We start from the raw sequence: 15838 nt of genomic DNA, 5'->3' as shown, positions 1-15838 counted from the left end.
AATTTAGAGAGTCACCTTTGAAAAGATAGTTAAAAACCCTGCAGTTCTTGAGCCATTAATTACAAATATTGGCAACCTCCGTGCTAAAACCTTCTTAAGTATACTATCTTTATGGGTAATGTAATCTAACTTTATATCGAATTAGCAATATATATATATATAAAGACCCTTAAAAGTTGATATTTTGGTGCATACCCTTCAAAATCTACATTTCAAGTTACTTTTTTGACAGCCACAAGTTAAAATCGTAGTGATTTGGAAAAGAAAAGGACTTAGATATCTTAATTGAAAGGAACAGATGCACTCTTTATACAGTTAATTTGATAAAAATCTTGGTATCCATACAATGCTTTTGAAGGGTATTCATACAAATATCAACTTTGAGAGCTATGTACTTAAAAAGAGAGATTTATACAAAGTAGAACTATTTCCTAGCTAAACACACCATGTCACTACAACATCAATAGCAGAGGCAGCATCAAAAGCACTGGACTATCCACCTGTTGCTGGAGAGAAGGCTCTGTTGTTGGTGCTCTCTTGGGGCAGTGATCATCAATCTAGTGAGAATCCGACTTCGAGGTCCTCATTAAACTTCATCAATAGCAAGAATAGATTACGGTCTCGTGAAACTGTAAACACCTTTGTTCGCGTCTATTTCATTTGGCAAAATTGAGCTAGGCTTAGAAACTTTTTACTGTTAGGGCATTACATGCCCTTTGTAGTTTATATAAAATCTTGTATAGGGATACATTAAGTATTGTCTTAACCACTTAATGTATTTTAAACCTTGTTTGGTGATTAGTGGAAATTCCTTTTGTTTAACATAAAAAAGAACCACTGGACTACAGTAAGGTAGCACCATTGGGCTCGGAGAAAGATGTATACTACAAGTATACAACCTTATTCCTTCATTACCTATAACTGTAGAAGATAGAAGTTCCTTTCATTGCTCGAATCCAAGTCTATTTTATCGCCACAAGAATAGACAGTATTCCAGATCTTAAAAAATATTACTATACGAAAAATCGAAAGGAAAGAACCATCTAAAGACACTCTTGTACATGCAGGGCATAAATCCCTAGGTTTAGAAAGAGTCATGAGAAAAGATTATTATATATTGGCACGCCAAACAAAAGAGAATCATAATAATTAAAAATTTGGGGACGCTCAGGAAAGGAGAACAAATTGGAGTAATTCCTCCACTACAAAGTATGACTTTGCAGCTGCGAGGGTTTCCTACCTCTCTTGGGCAAGCAAATGGACAGATTCATTGTGCAGTATCATCCACAGATCTCTGAAATAGAATAGTTTTTAGGCAGTCTGAAAGTAGACGATCTAATTCTGTTTCAGTCAAATGATGCAATAGCTCAGAATACTTAGCCTACATGCAAACGTTGTAGGTAAAAAGTGCCATAACGGTTCAAAATCTACTGTTATGTCTGCTAAATAGAATAAAGAGGCTCTCAGATGCCCTTCTCGAGCATTGCTCGGACTCTGGTGGGAAGCCCGTACAGTCGGATGAAGCCTTCGGCGTCAGCTTGGTTATAGATTAGGCCATTCTCAAACGACGAGATATCTTCCCTATACAAGCTATAGGGGCTCTTCCGTGAGGCCACATTAATCGAGCCTTTGTACAGCTTAAGAGTCACGGATCCAGTTGTGGTATCTGTGATCTTCTCCATGAAAGCATCCATGGATTGGCGGAGAGGGTCAAACCACCGGCCAGCATACACCAGCTCGGCATATTTAAGAGCAAGCATATCTTTCACCTGCATGGTCTCCCGGTCAAGCGTCAGAGACTCGAGCTCCCGGACAGCCGTCCAGAGGATAGTGCCACCAGGAGTCTCGTAAACACCACGAGACTTCATCCCAACAAGCCGGTTCTCAACCATATCTATACGTCCAATCGCATGCTTCCCACCAATCTCATTGAGCTCTGTCAGGAGGGATGCAGGGGACAGCTCTCTTCCATTAATGGAAACAGGTACTCCTGAATTAATCCCAATCTCTACATATCTGCACAAATACAGGTACCAATAACAAACAACAAAGAGATATCAGAATTGTTGAGCTATTCCATATATCTATTCAAACAGGATTTATTTAATATTATCTATTTTCTGCAAAATTCTGGCATGCAAGACCTCAAGGCAGATCAGACGTACAGTGAAGGAGTATAAGAATATAATGAGCAAATTCCCCATCAAGGAGCTCAATTTCTTTGTTGCAAAACATGATGCAATGAAGCTTGCATAAGCTTTGCTTAATTGATAAGTTCTTTCTATTGAAAAGCAAACTCCACTTTTCTTTTTCTGGTGTTGCATCCTATGAATCTGCAAGTTTCTTGCTCTAGTACATTTCTCTTTTTCATAGCTGTTGTGGTACTTAATCTCTCATAGTCATCAGATTTTGGTTTCTACTATGGATTACATCATTTTGTTTTCTTCACAATCACTGGCACATTTTTGTCAAAAAAAAAAAAACTATTACTGGCACATAAGATGGGCATGGGGGTTGGGAGTGGCCAATGGACCAAAGATTAGTATATATATTCAAAAATTGCTGATTAAGTATCTTAAATAGCCTTTGATAAATCACCCAACTGTTATGATATAGGTAGTAGATAGATGCTTCTAGATTGTTGCATATAGTAGTTTATTAAATATTAAATGATTGAATTGATAAACATGTAATGGCAGAGCAATATAGTTAGGCAATTAAGTTGGTTTTATGCTTTTGAATTCCACATAAATGAGAAAGCTGATTTGGATGTCTCAATAGCTTCATAAGAGTACAGTCAACAAAATTTGAAACATCTCCGATACTCTATTGATCAGAGAGATAATGAAAGCACCAGAGCATTATATGAGACATGAGAACTGAAGTCCATAAGTCATAGGATATATGAGTCATTGAGTTGTATTCTCAAATTGCCAGGGTTACTAAATAAAAATCAACAAGTCTGAGCCCATAAATGCAGCTTTCATAGTTCAATATCTATAATAAGAGTTTGGTATTATTTTGTAACGGACTTCTGCAAAATGCAAATAATTGCAAGGGAACTTAAAGAAGCATACAGATTGCCCTGAAATTTAGCAAGTGAACTTAATAAAGCAAAAAAGAACCAAAAAGGCACACGCTTAACTTAGATGAAGAGGAAAAATGGTCCACTAAGCCAAATATAGAGGGATGATTACACGTAGAAGAACTGATGAGGACATCGAACCCAACCATGTACTGGACATACACTTTTACATGCATGGATGGAGGCGCACTAATGGACCGGTTTCACTTTGGCTTGGTTATTATGTGTTGTTGGGTCTTAGACTTTCATTAGTTGCTTTATGTCTTTTTTTTATTTTCTGGTATTTTCGTAGTGTTTTAAGGCTAATTTCCAGCCCAATTATTGGATCTGTTTTGATTTGTTTTAGTCTAGTTGGGTCATGGTTCACTTAGGGTTTTACATTGGCACTATGAAATAAAGATGGCTTGAAGCTTTCTCCAAGGATCTCATGAAGATCCCTTTTGGTGCGAAATCCAAACCACGAAACCTAGGGTTCTTTTTCCCTAGATTTGGTATCTTCTTTCATTCCATATTCTTTGACATTTCCAGGACATTGTGAGACTACTACAACTCCATTGAAAGCTCGACCTCCCAGATATTTTGATATGGATATCGTCAGCTTCCAGATCTGATCCTTCAGATTAGATTTTAGATTTTATTTTTAGATCCAATTCCACCACAGGTTTTCAATCGATTGAATTTCATCTTCCCATTGTTTTAGACTCAATCAGAAACATCTTTCTGGACCTACATCTAATTTGTTATCCTTAGATCAACTGTTGTGCTAGTAAACTTATCCCCTACATCAAAATATGCATTCTCATATTAAGCTTTTCTTACAAAAGCCTTTGCTGGAATTTTGCAAAACCTATCAATTTTCTGCATTAGAACCCACAAAATTGTCTATTTGTAAGCCTTAATCTACCATCTTCTTTATTAGTGATCTCAATTTTGAGTTCAGGACCCTAGTCAGAGGAAGTTGTCATGCTTCCAACAATCTAAGTCACTTTCTTTAAAGCAATCTTGCTTGTGGCTGTATACTATAACATAGTTTCATAAGTTTATTCAGAGGACTTCTATTTGACTAGCTTACCTTTATTTAAAATATTTATTTGCTGAAGTCTCTTAGTTTAATCACTTGCATATTTGTCCCGCATCAAGAACCTAACTGCAATCAACCAATTTGCGGTTCTAGGGATCTAACAAGCAGTAAATTACTTCTTGTTTATTTCTTCTGTTTGCAATTACGTGAAGTTATCTAGATAAAGAAATTGTTTATCAAAACTAAGTTCCAATGGAAAGTTATACATATATCACTAAGTTCAACTACCGACCACTATGTCTACCACCAAAATGCCACTTTATATGGTAAGATAATAGCAGTAGTGAAGCACAAAAAATGTAGTAGATTTACATTGTTTTTGTAAAAAGGAAAACGAGAACCACTTACTCAGCTTGGTTAGGTGCATCTTCTGGATCAACAGTCATCATATACATATCCTTCTTCGGTTCATTTGCTGGATCCTCCAAAATGTCACCCTTCAATAAAGAAAGAAAAGTTCGCCAAGTCTTAATATAGATGTACCTTGCTAATAGCCCGTCAGCTTTAAATTGTCATGTCCAGCGGTTTAAATGAATAGCTGCTAACAAAATTATGAGACAATATATACACACACACATTCACACGTGCACTCTGTGTTCTTTTTGTGACCTAGTTGCACTTAAGCTATCAGCAAGTTCATATTAAGATCCAATTAACTTAATACATTAACGACAGCAGTTGAACTACCCAAGACCTAAATGATTTACAAATACTTTAACCATAGGGACGAGAAGCAGATCTACTACTGAATTGAACTTGCACTATTCAATATATACCTATTTATAGCATTTAATAATTTGTTATGAATCAACAACTGGCAGCACTTTGCATTACTTACCTGGAAGAGCGACTGTTATCTAAAATCCGTATGGTTTTGATTATACAGACATTGGTACCCCTTCTTACAGGTCAGTGAAATTTTTATGCCTGAAACCCTGAGACGAGTGGTCATTTATTTGGTACCTCCCAAAGAGCGGGAACTGCCATTCTAGCCCTTCTTGGGGGATTCCATTCACAACTCCAAAGTTTATGGGCAGATCTACAGGTGATTTGAACTTGCACTATGCGAAATATCACCTATAGAGTACATACAACCTTTAATCATCTAATGAACAAACAATTGACTGCACCTATTAACACTTATATACTATGGTCTGACTACCTACATTGATCATAACATAGTCTCATAAGTTATATTTAATTAACTACTTCCCATTTAATAGTATAACAGAAAAGGAAACTATGAAATGTATTTTCTGAAAAACCAATCATCATTCACGAACCATCTAGATTTGCAAAAGCTAAAGAACAGAGACAAAATTTGGAAAGTAGAAAATGTACGAATAGATAATAAGGACATCCACAGAGTAACTTGAAAAATATATTAGGAAGAGTGCTGAACAAAGTCTTTGAGATAATGGAAGTGGCTATAGTGAAATCATAGTAAGAGAAAGTGTACCTCATGGCTAAGGTGCCACAGATTCCGGTCCCTGCTATAAATAGATTTCTTTGATACAGGAACAGGAACATTATGTTTCATTGCATACTCAATAGCATCTTCTCGTCCAGTGATGTCCCATTCCCTCCAAGGTGCGACAACTTCGAGTTCAGGATTCAAAGCAAAGAATGTAAGTTCAAAGCGAACCTGCAGTCAACGTTGATAGGACAAATGACAATTATGAAAATAGATGCATGCGTAGAATGGTCTTATAAGTATAACCTGATCGTTGCCTTTTCCAGTGCATCCATGAGCAACTGCATCTGCACCGACTTCTTTAGCAATATCAACCATTGCCTATCATTCGAAGCCAAATGAACCGGTTAGACCTCTTAAATTTTGATAATTAATTCTTGACCAGCTAAGTAGACATTCATGAGGAGTTAAACATGGTGCCCAAAAGTAAAATTTGTGGTAAAATATCGCCTACCACTTGTAAAAGTATCTTGGAAAGCATAACATGATTCCATATGTACCTTGGGCACATAGACATTAAACTAGTTATTCTTCCAGTACTGTACTTGGAATATGGAAAGCAACAAGCTGGTCAGAAACCCAATTCACTTGAAAAGATGCAAAGATTAAGATATTTGAAGTGGCCTCTCTTTTGTGCTTGCCCATACTTCATTACTATATGCATCAAAATTGGACTCTAGATGTCTTAGTGGAAAGGTACCAATCAACTACTTCCCTATACAAGCAAACATGTTTAACTTTAACTTACTGCTATTCAAAGGAAACTCATAATGTAGTCACATACATTGTCAAAATAGCACTCTCTAAAGTCAGTCTTAGACCTACTTATTATAGAATTATTAGATTCCAAATTTCTTTTCCATGCTTCTGAATTGTATTGAATCCTATTTTATATTCATCAATTGAAAAAGATATCAACAGCAAAAGGGATTTGGGTTTGTGTTTGCCACCTCGGATGCAACAACAAAAAGTATGGTCAGACTAGACTAAGAATTCAAGTGGAGTTGTAACTTGGAAGGTCAACTCAGGAGAAAAAAGAACCTTTATTTGTCACATGTCACAAAGCATATTGACATCTGCATCTTTTACAATTTTGTCAGTCAAGTCCTTCATCATTCTTCCTTAGCTTTCTTGTAGTTAGGTTTTATGACATGGGTTTGAGACTATAAGTGCAAGATGGCCTGCCTTTAAGTCTTCTAATTGCAGCTTAAATATACTTGAAAAATTACAACCCCTCAAACACTGTTAACAGATGTTGCAAATTTTGATTACATATTAAACCCTTTCATCTTCAAACTTGGTTTCTTCTCTCATTCCCAAGATCTTGCACAACGATCTTCCTCTTCCCCTATCTTTCTACTCTATCCAGATATCGTATCTATGTTACTTACCACTAGAGGCAATGTGGGAAGGAGTGCAAGAAGATCTACGAGGAGATAGATAGATAGGATCGGGAAGTGGAGAAATGGGATAGTGAAGTGGTCGATTGGAACTAAACGTGGGGGCCTTTTTTAGGTAGGTAGGAGAAGTGGAGAGGTGGGGAAGGAGCAGTGGAGCGTTGGGGATGAAGAGGCAAACCTTTTTCAGGTTAGCTTGAGGAAGGAGATGAACTAGAGGGTAAAATAGGGCAAAAATGTCAATTCTTGTCCTTACAAGGGTAAGTTGGTTGGTATGCTAATAACTTAGCATGCATGTGCTAGTCATGCAATTTTTATTAGCAATTTACCCACTGTAGATAAATTGTAGTTTCAAAAGTCTAGGGGGCAGGGAATACTCCTTTGTCTTTCTAGTTTTGCCCTTCCTGATACCAAGTCAAAGTTCAAGAGAGAAAAGGTGTAATTAAGACAAGAAAGAATGACACTGAAAATATGAACCATGCTCAATTAAGTTTTACAAGATCATAACACAGTCAAATTTAGAGAATATCAGGAAATGGAAACAATTTAATAAACATATCATATAAAAGTGCATTTTGTAGGACAATACACAAATAAAATAATATGAATGAACTCAATACATTTGGTAGATTTTGTTAATTGTGGTTAGCATTTTTATTAAGATGCATAAATGTTTAAGAAATTTATCCTGAAAAGTTTATAAATTGATGCAGTCCAGAGGACCCATTGCAAAAAAATAAACACATAGTAATTTAATAATTTACATCAACACAATCACATTGTTATTTTCTGATTTACTTACACATGTACTTCTGTATATAAGTTGCATCTCAAAAACTACAGTTTTAGGATATAGTACATAAAAGAGAAAGAAATGTTAGCAAATAGCAATGCACTGATTCCTAATGCTTATTTTAGGTGATCTAATTGACTAAATATATTGAGCATGCAATATAAATATCACCTTAGCAATAACAGGTCGAGCCATTGAAGTACCAAGCAAATACTTTCTTTCATAGACCGCACCAGCTCGCAAACAAGGGTATATGTAATCTTTAACAAATTCCTCTTTTAGATCTTTGACAACAAGTTGACTTGCACCACTTGCTTTTGCTTTTCTTTCCAAGCCCTCTAGTTCCATTACACCCTTCAAGAAATAAGAAAATTGATAGAGGATAAATTAGAGAAACATATAAGAAGGAAAATATAATTGAAGGATAATTTATTAAGTATCGTTTGTTCTAATTCAGAATAAGATGTACAAGATAGGACAAAAGTATAGCATATACAGGTAAAAGAAACTGAAGCATTCAGAATTAAATCAATTAATGTAACAAACACTGAGATCCAGAAAGAGTTATACAGATTAATTTATGATGTTGTTTCAATTCGAAAGGAGAAGGTTATAACTTATATAGTTGTACTTGTGACTAATAAATTTCAATATTTTCCATGTATGCCACTTGAAACTTCCAATTTTATAAGTAAATAGCAAGAATTGAATGTAAACCTCTAATCTTTTGCCAGTGACATGCCTTGTGCAGAATGCACACACCTTCTTGGCATGCATGCATCTCAGTACTTGCCATGCCAACACCCAGTACGACTGGAACAGTTTGGCATAACAATGGCACCCTTTTTATCTCTTTCTTTCTATTATTTTAGCATTGTAAACAGTCAATAGAGTTTATTTAAGCCTTACGTGAGGTAGTCTAATTGACCGCTAATTTGTCGATCTCCCCCAATTATTTTTTGAATTTTTTCGAAATTAGGCCAAAGATTTGGGAAAAACTAAGAATGAAAAATACTTATCCTCAACTTGTCTCTTATTGATCTATTTTTCCTTCTTAGTTTTTGAAACTACAAAATAGGTGCAAGATTGAGAAGACAATTTTGCCCACAAATTTCACTATTATATGGCCTATTTTAAATGCATATTTTGCATTAATCTACCCTAAATTATACCTAGACTTCTTGAACTATGACCTGATATCGCTTATATCCCCTAAAGAAGAAAACGTACACTAAGATCCCAATCATAATTTCTTTAGGGGATTACGCCGTTGATGAAAAAAATATGTTTTACAAAATTATCCTCTATCCTTGTACACATTTGAGCTATAGAAGAAGGGAGAGCGGTAGTTTGAAATTAGGAGATAAAGAAATTGACGGAAATTGAGAGAAAGAAAGGGAAGTATTATCACTGTAAAACTTGGCATTGCGCTGGGATTGAGAGAGAAAAATGTGGGGAGAGGGTAGGGGAAGAAGTCGAGAAAGATTGAGAAATGAGCGGAAGAATAGTAACAAAAATCTTAGAGATCGCTATTAGGAGAGGAAAATGTTGGAAGAAGAGGAGGGACAAAGATTTTTTTTTAAAAAAAAAAAGAAGAGAGTATGAACGTATTAGTATAGGTTTAACCATTTAGGGAGGAAGATGAGGGAAAATTTAGTGTAAATAGGAGCAAAAATTGGTCCACACACCTAGAATTATGTCCTATAAAAGCATACCACATATTAGTGTACATATACATCCATCATACTAAACCTACTAGAATTTCACCTGACTTTTCAGTCTATACTTGAAAAGAGATATAAGAGATAAAAGAAAACTCACCTTGGCACATTTATGTGGCGATCCCACTGCCCTTGCAAGCTTGTCCTTGAGGATGGAGAGAAAGATGGAGTAGAGTGTGAAAGAGACGACCTTGGGGTCCCTTCACTTTCTCTTAATGGGTGTCAAGCGGCATGCTATTGCTAGCAAGGCTCACTATTGCTGGGGGTAGGGGAGGAAATCAACATAACCACCCACCCCTGATTCCCAATACCACTTATTTCTCTTCTAGTGTCAGCCAATCTATCCTTCATCCATTTATTACTTGATTATTCATTCTTCTATCCTCTCCTCCCACCATTATCTCATTTTGTTATCCTATTAGTTACCACTCCTTATACAACATTGAAGATTGATTGTATATATAAAATGGGAAGAAGGGAGACTGAAAATCTAGAATGGAGGATATTTTGGATAGATATTACTCGAGCTAAGCAGCATGCTCTATATGTGAATATAAAAGATTTTGATACATCACCTACTTATGATCATTGACCTGTCATCTGAATATATACATATATATAGATGATAGCACAGTGTTCAGAAGTAGAAGAAACCTCAAAAACCACACAATTTAAAGTAACTTCACGGTAAATGGAAATAAAAGTAGAACTTGTAATTTCTTTTCTAATATAGTATGATAAAAGAAGTTCAGCAAGTTGCTTTTCTGCAAAATCATCATAGTTTACAACTGAATGTCATACTTGACCGACATCAGCAGTGAAGCAGACAACTTCGCAGCCATAGTTCTCCCTGCAATACATGAGAAATGTTAAAGCAGCCATAGTTCTCCCTGCAATACATGAGAAATGTTAAAGTAGATAATAAACTAAATCTAAAATAAAATGGATGATGGACACTAAGACAGAAAAAAGCTAATAAAAAATTCAGTTGTCCTTAAAAGCATTGTATATTGTTTCTATTTCATCTATAGTACATCATTAGAGACTTCCAGAAAAGCAGTTAAGGAGAGGTTATAGATGCACTAATCTACTTGCAGTATCTGGCCATGGTATGTGCACATGAGAAAACAAGAGAAGTCAAGTAAGATGCGAATATGAGAAAACAAGAGAAGTCAAGTAAGATGCGAATATGAGAAATAAAAAGTGTGACTGGGAGGAGTGAGGAATATTCCATACAATAAAATTACTAGGATAGCTAACTGAACATATCTTCATGTTCCATGGACAATAGCATTGCCAAGAGAGGAAGAAATTCTAGTAATGAGCCTATTCAGAAAGTAACTTAGGTTACTAAGTAACACAAACGTATGCAGCAGAAGCACATCCCCTTAACAAGAGAAGGTTTGATGTCACATTTGTAAACAAAGAACTTTTGATGCAAAAATAGTTATACCTAAGCCATGGGACAATTACTGATGTGTCCAGGCCACCACTATAAGCTAGAACCACTTTATTCAACTTTCCACGCAGTCCAATCTTATTATGACTGCCAAAAGTATCGGCCTTTCCTGAAACTACCGAGCCACTCTCCTTTTCACCAGCCAGTACACACTGGATAGCTGCAGATAATAAGCAAGTACATAGGATCATGAATACAACAGCACAGGAGACTTAAGCAATCTAAAGAGTTTGCCACTAAAGATTGAATGTTTTTCAAATTCAAATATTACTAAAAACCTCTTCTTCAACTCTTTGTTTACCCCTTTCTTGTGCAACAAGCATTAACCTTTAGAAAAGATTAAGACAGAGGAAAAGATATAGAACCATGAAGAACCTTTTTAGTAGTAAGCTGCACTTTGTTCCATAGTTTTTAGGTTCTATATTTTATGCAATGATTGGAACATTTAATCCAAAGTCCGAAGATTAAGTTTTATAATGCTTCTCAAAGCCGGAAAATATGGTTATTTGCTCTCCTTGTTTTCTTTTTCTAATTTTTCTTCTCTTTTTAGCTTCTTTTAGTAATTAAAAAATAGTTCAGAAAGTCAGAAGACATACTTCATGATTAAGAAACCGTTCATTTCATACAATAAAACAAACATGCTTAAATTTAACTAAATATTTCTCTACATTCCATCACAAAAGTTAACTGAAACCATCGGATTCACAATACCTTGTCTCTTAGGAGAATCATTTTGCCGTAGATTAATAATATGTCCACCACAAAATCCATGTGAAGCAAACTAATAGGAAGAAAAATGTTATCAGTAATATAAACAGGAAAATTATAGCATATATGAACTTCACTTCTTCGGTACCTTTTGGTAGAAGTAGGATCTCTTTAGGCAGCAAGAATTATAGCGAGAGAGTAGCACACCTTCAAGAGCAAAACAATTTTCCAAGTAAGCGACCGTTTCTATTTGATCCATTTTTACTCACAAACAGAGCAGTGACTGTGAATCGACAGTCAAAGGTCCGATTTTTAATATGAAAAATAAAATAAAAAAGGATTCAAAGCAGAAGCAACCGCGCAGTTGCAAATACCAAATCTCGAACCGCAAAGAATAGATTACGCGACAGAAACGATTGCATTGATTCGAAGTACCATTGCTCTCGGGTCCCTTGAAGGCGATCTTAGGGCAAGAAGAAGGCGCGATCGCCATGGATTTTTCAACTTGGTATAGGCACGAAAACCCCCGTCGTTTCTTCGTTCCGGTGAGACGAGAGTGATTGCTTCGAAGGGTTTATCCGGGGAGTAACCTTTCTATAAAGGGTATTTTATTACATAATTGCCACCAAAATTTTGTTAAATAGTATAATCTTTTGTTTTTGTTGACAATGACCGTAGACCGTAGACCGTAGACCGTAGTCAGCTATTTCATTTCAACATCAAGAAATTAATAAATATATAAATGATTAAATATCCCTTCTAAGTTTACAGTAAAAGATATATTTATTAATAATTTTTATCTCACATTAAATGAAATATATTTTGTTATACTATAATTTAACTATTTTAATAATGTATGAATGAAAAAATTAATTTTTTTCATCTCTAGACTCAGCAGTCTAAAGCAGATTTCAGCGACGTTTAGTTCGGAGCAATATTCAGCGATATATATGGCTTAAAGTCTAGACTAGTTACCAACCAACTCTAGTAGAGTTGGTAGGTTTTGGTGGCTTGGCTGGACTCAGTTGATGGTTCGACAGTACAGTTAGCTTAGAAGTCTAAAGTGCTTCCGTATCTAGAGAGGGTTAGCTCTTTGTGCAATCCATATCTAGCCTTCGGGCTCATAAATGATAAAAAAAAATATCTAGACTAGTTAACTTACTATATTGGCTGAACTTTGATAAAGCTTAAATATTTTTATATCTACACAAGATTAACTTTTTATCAAACATATATCTAGCTTCTGGGCTTATAAATGATTAAAAAATCTAACTTAAAAGACATTTTTTAAAGACAACTATGTATATTTTCTCACATGTTAAATATTATAATTGTCACCGTCTTTTATTGCCAACCTATCATTTTTTTAAATAATGAAACACCCACAAAAACTCATATCTATTACTTTAAATTTTAAATAGATTTTTTTGTATATAGAATGTTCGTAAGCATAGCATTATTAAACTGTTTAGTGCTATCATTCCTTCCATCGTAACCTTTTGTTTTTATCTACATATCGTGTCCTCTCATTTCCTGTCGTCCGTTCATTTACTTATTTATTAGTCTTTTTCTCTACTTAGTTGTAACACATGTTTTACTCACAACGGTCACATAATTTTTTTCCTTTTAATTCTTTCTTTCTAGTATTTATATATTTTGATCTTTAGGAGAACTAGAATTATTTTATATTTTTTTATGAAAATAAACTGTTACTTAAATTTATTATTAAATAGGGTCTAATTCACTATAGGCTTAATAAAGATACTGATCAGTTCAGCGTTTTTATCGTCAAATATTTTTCTGCTTTCACAACTGAAAACTAAGATAAAAAGATTTATATACATAAAATGTTAATCAGTTTAGTAATCCATTTTTTTTCAAAAAAAAAAGATTAGAACAAAGCTAGCTTGGTCCAAAACTCCGCTATAGTGTTCTATGTAATAGTAAAATGTTTAAGTGAATATTATTTAAGAAGATTATAGGTCTTTTTAGAAGAAAAAAATTATTTGACCGTGATAAAAAAAAAAATCATCCCTATTTGTGTCGAGGCTATTTATCTTGGCTCAACAACTTTTACAAATCGAAGTCAACACAAGCATATTCTCAACTCTCCTTATTAAAGTAGAATCACAACTCCTAATTAACGCCTAAGCGTCTCTAGTATGCCTTCTTTGATATGCTATCATTACATAATCATTTAAATGTAATTTTTATTTCTCACGCCTTTCATGAGATTAATCCAAGTTGAACACCGATTAGCCTCAATTGCTAAATTTTAGCATTTTCTGATCCACTGGGATGTGTCTGCAACCAATGAGCTGAGTGATATTTTTGTATAAGGACATGTTAGGTTCCTCCTATGCCAAATGTGTACAGAGGGTTGTCAAAATAAACGAGCCGCTTGGATAATATAGGAGGTTTTACTCAAAAAATCAAAAAATATTGAGTATAGATAAACATATGGAAAGATAATAATTATATTGAGATGATGTGATTTGAGCCTAACCGAATCATCTCATGGGAGCATTACGTTTGCTAGGTCGAACACGTTAGTTAGGTTTAGTTGTTATTATCTTTAAAAGACTTCTAATTTTGGTCTTAGGTGGTCGAATGCCCAGCTTCACAATTTTTTAGGTCATTTGAAGCCCGTCTGTAACAACCCAATCCCAAAACAAAACAAAAAAGGGATTTTTATAAATCACACCCTACATTTTGCCTATTTTGTGATTCGCACCCCGTCTTTGGGGATTTTATAACGCGACCCTTCCTTTTTATAGTAATGTTCATTTAACACCCTGAGTTAACTTAACCTAACTATTATCAAACAGAACGATACCAGAAATAGAATATTCTGTTATAATATATTATATAATTTATAATATTCCTAAATTACCCTTGTACTCATCTCTAATTTTATTCATAACTTAAACATTTATAATTTATTATCTCATAGCTCCCCAAACTATGAAGAACATCCCTAAATGCCAAGCTGACCTCAAAGCTTCCAAACCCCAAGCAATAGCTCCCCAAACACCAAGCCATTGGAGTTGAAGGAGCTTATAGTCGGAAGGTTGCAGCTTGGAATTAGAGCTTCCCAAAGCCTACATCACCAAAACATCAAGCAGTCGAAGGTTGAAGGAGGTTGCTTTCCGAAGTTGCCCAAACGACAAGAGCTTCTCCAAGCCTACATCACTCCTCCTAAGTTGGGATTTTGGGGTTAGTTTCTGTAATCATTTTTGGTTGAATGCCATTTTGGGGTTTTAGGGTTTAAAGACAACTCAACCCCATTTTGGGATTTTAGGGTTTAAAGATGATTCCTTAAGGGTATTTTAGTAATTTTTGAACTAGAGTCACATAAACCATATAACATGGTTAATGTCAGTTAGCTAAAGTAACGTTAGGGTGTTAAATGAATATTATAGGAAAAATGAGGGGTCGCGTTATAAAATCCCCAAAGACGGAGTGCGAATCATAAAATAGGTAAAATGTAGGGTGTGATTTGTAAAAAATCTTTGCACAGGCACGACATGGCCGGCCACAGTGTGACCGGCCTCGTGCCCATGCAGTGGGGCTGCGTAGGGGAGGTGCCACGCACCCCCCAGCTCGCGTCGCCGCAGCCAACCGGCTGCGGCCATCTGGCAGCGACGGGCCCCAGCGCTGCCGCAGCCACCGCCAACCTCCCACCGCCTTCCCTCTCTCTCTTTAAATCTCTCTCTCTCTCTCTCTCGTTTGGTCTCTCTCTTTAAACCTCTCTCTCTCTCTTATTGAGGCCGGCCTATTGCCACCGTCGTCGTCGCCACCTCCGCGAGCTCCAGTGAGCTCCTTTCTCTCTCTCCCTCCCTCCCCCTCTCTCTCTCTCTCTCTCTCTCTCTCTCTCTCTCTCTCTCTCTCTCTCTCGCTCACACCCGAGCTCGGGCACGTCGGAACCGAGCCGCCGGCGAGAGGCCGGCCGCTGGCTGGCCAACAGCGGCCGGTGCCCTCCCTGCCGACCCGGTTCCGCAGTTCCCTCCCCTCCTCTCTTTCTTCTCTTCTTCTCTTCTCTTTTCTTCTTCTTCTTCCTTCTTTCTTCTTCCTTTCTTCTTCTTCTTCCTCAGCTGCTTCTCCTCTTCTTATTTTCTGC

General features: G+C 36.0%; 1 protein-coding gene across 1 annotated transcript; it reads right to left on the bottom strand.

Annotated features, from left to right (window-relative positions):
• Nucleotides 1-1339: 1339 nt before the first annotated feature.
• Nucleotides 1340-12307, bottom strand: LOC140761796 (argininosuccinate synthase, chloroplastic-like). The gene is made up of 10 exons (XM_073099297.1): nt 12154-12307; nt 11867-11925; nt 11722-11791; nt 11005-11170; nt 10353-10401; nt 8002-8184; nt 5887-5961; nt 5626-5811; nt 4515-4603; nt 1340-2016 (listed from the first exon to the last, which is right to left on the bottom strand). The coding sequence occupies exons 1-10, from the start codon at nt 12209-12211 to the stop codon at nt 1464-1466; spliced, it is 1488 nt and encodes a 495-aa protein (XP_072955398.1). The 5' UTR covers nt 12212-12307; the 3' UTR covers nt 1340-1463.
• Between the last annotated feature and the right edge of the window lie 3531 nt (nt 12308-15838).

The sequence above is a fragment of the Typha angustifolia genome, chromosome 1 (assembly GCF_048772165.1).
Source record: "Typha angustifolia cultivar Huaian chromosome 1, ASM4877216v1, whole genome shotgun sequence".
Classification (NCBI taxonomy): Eukaryota; Viridiplantae; Streptophyta; class Magnoliopsida; order Poales; family Typhaceae; genus Typha; species Typha angustifolia.
This window is presented reverse-complemented; position numbering and strand designations above follow the sequence as displayed.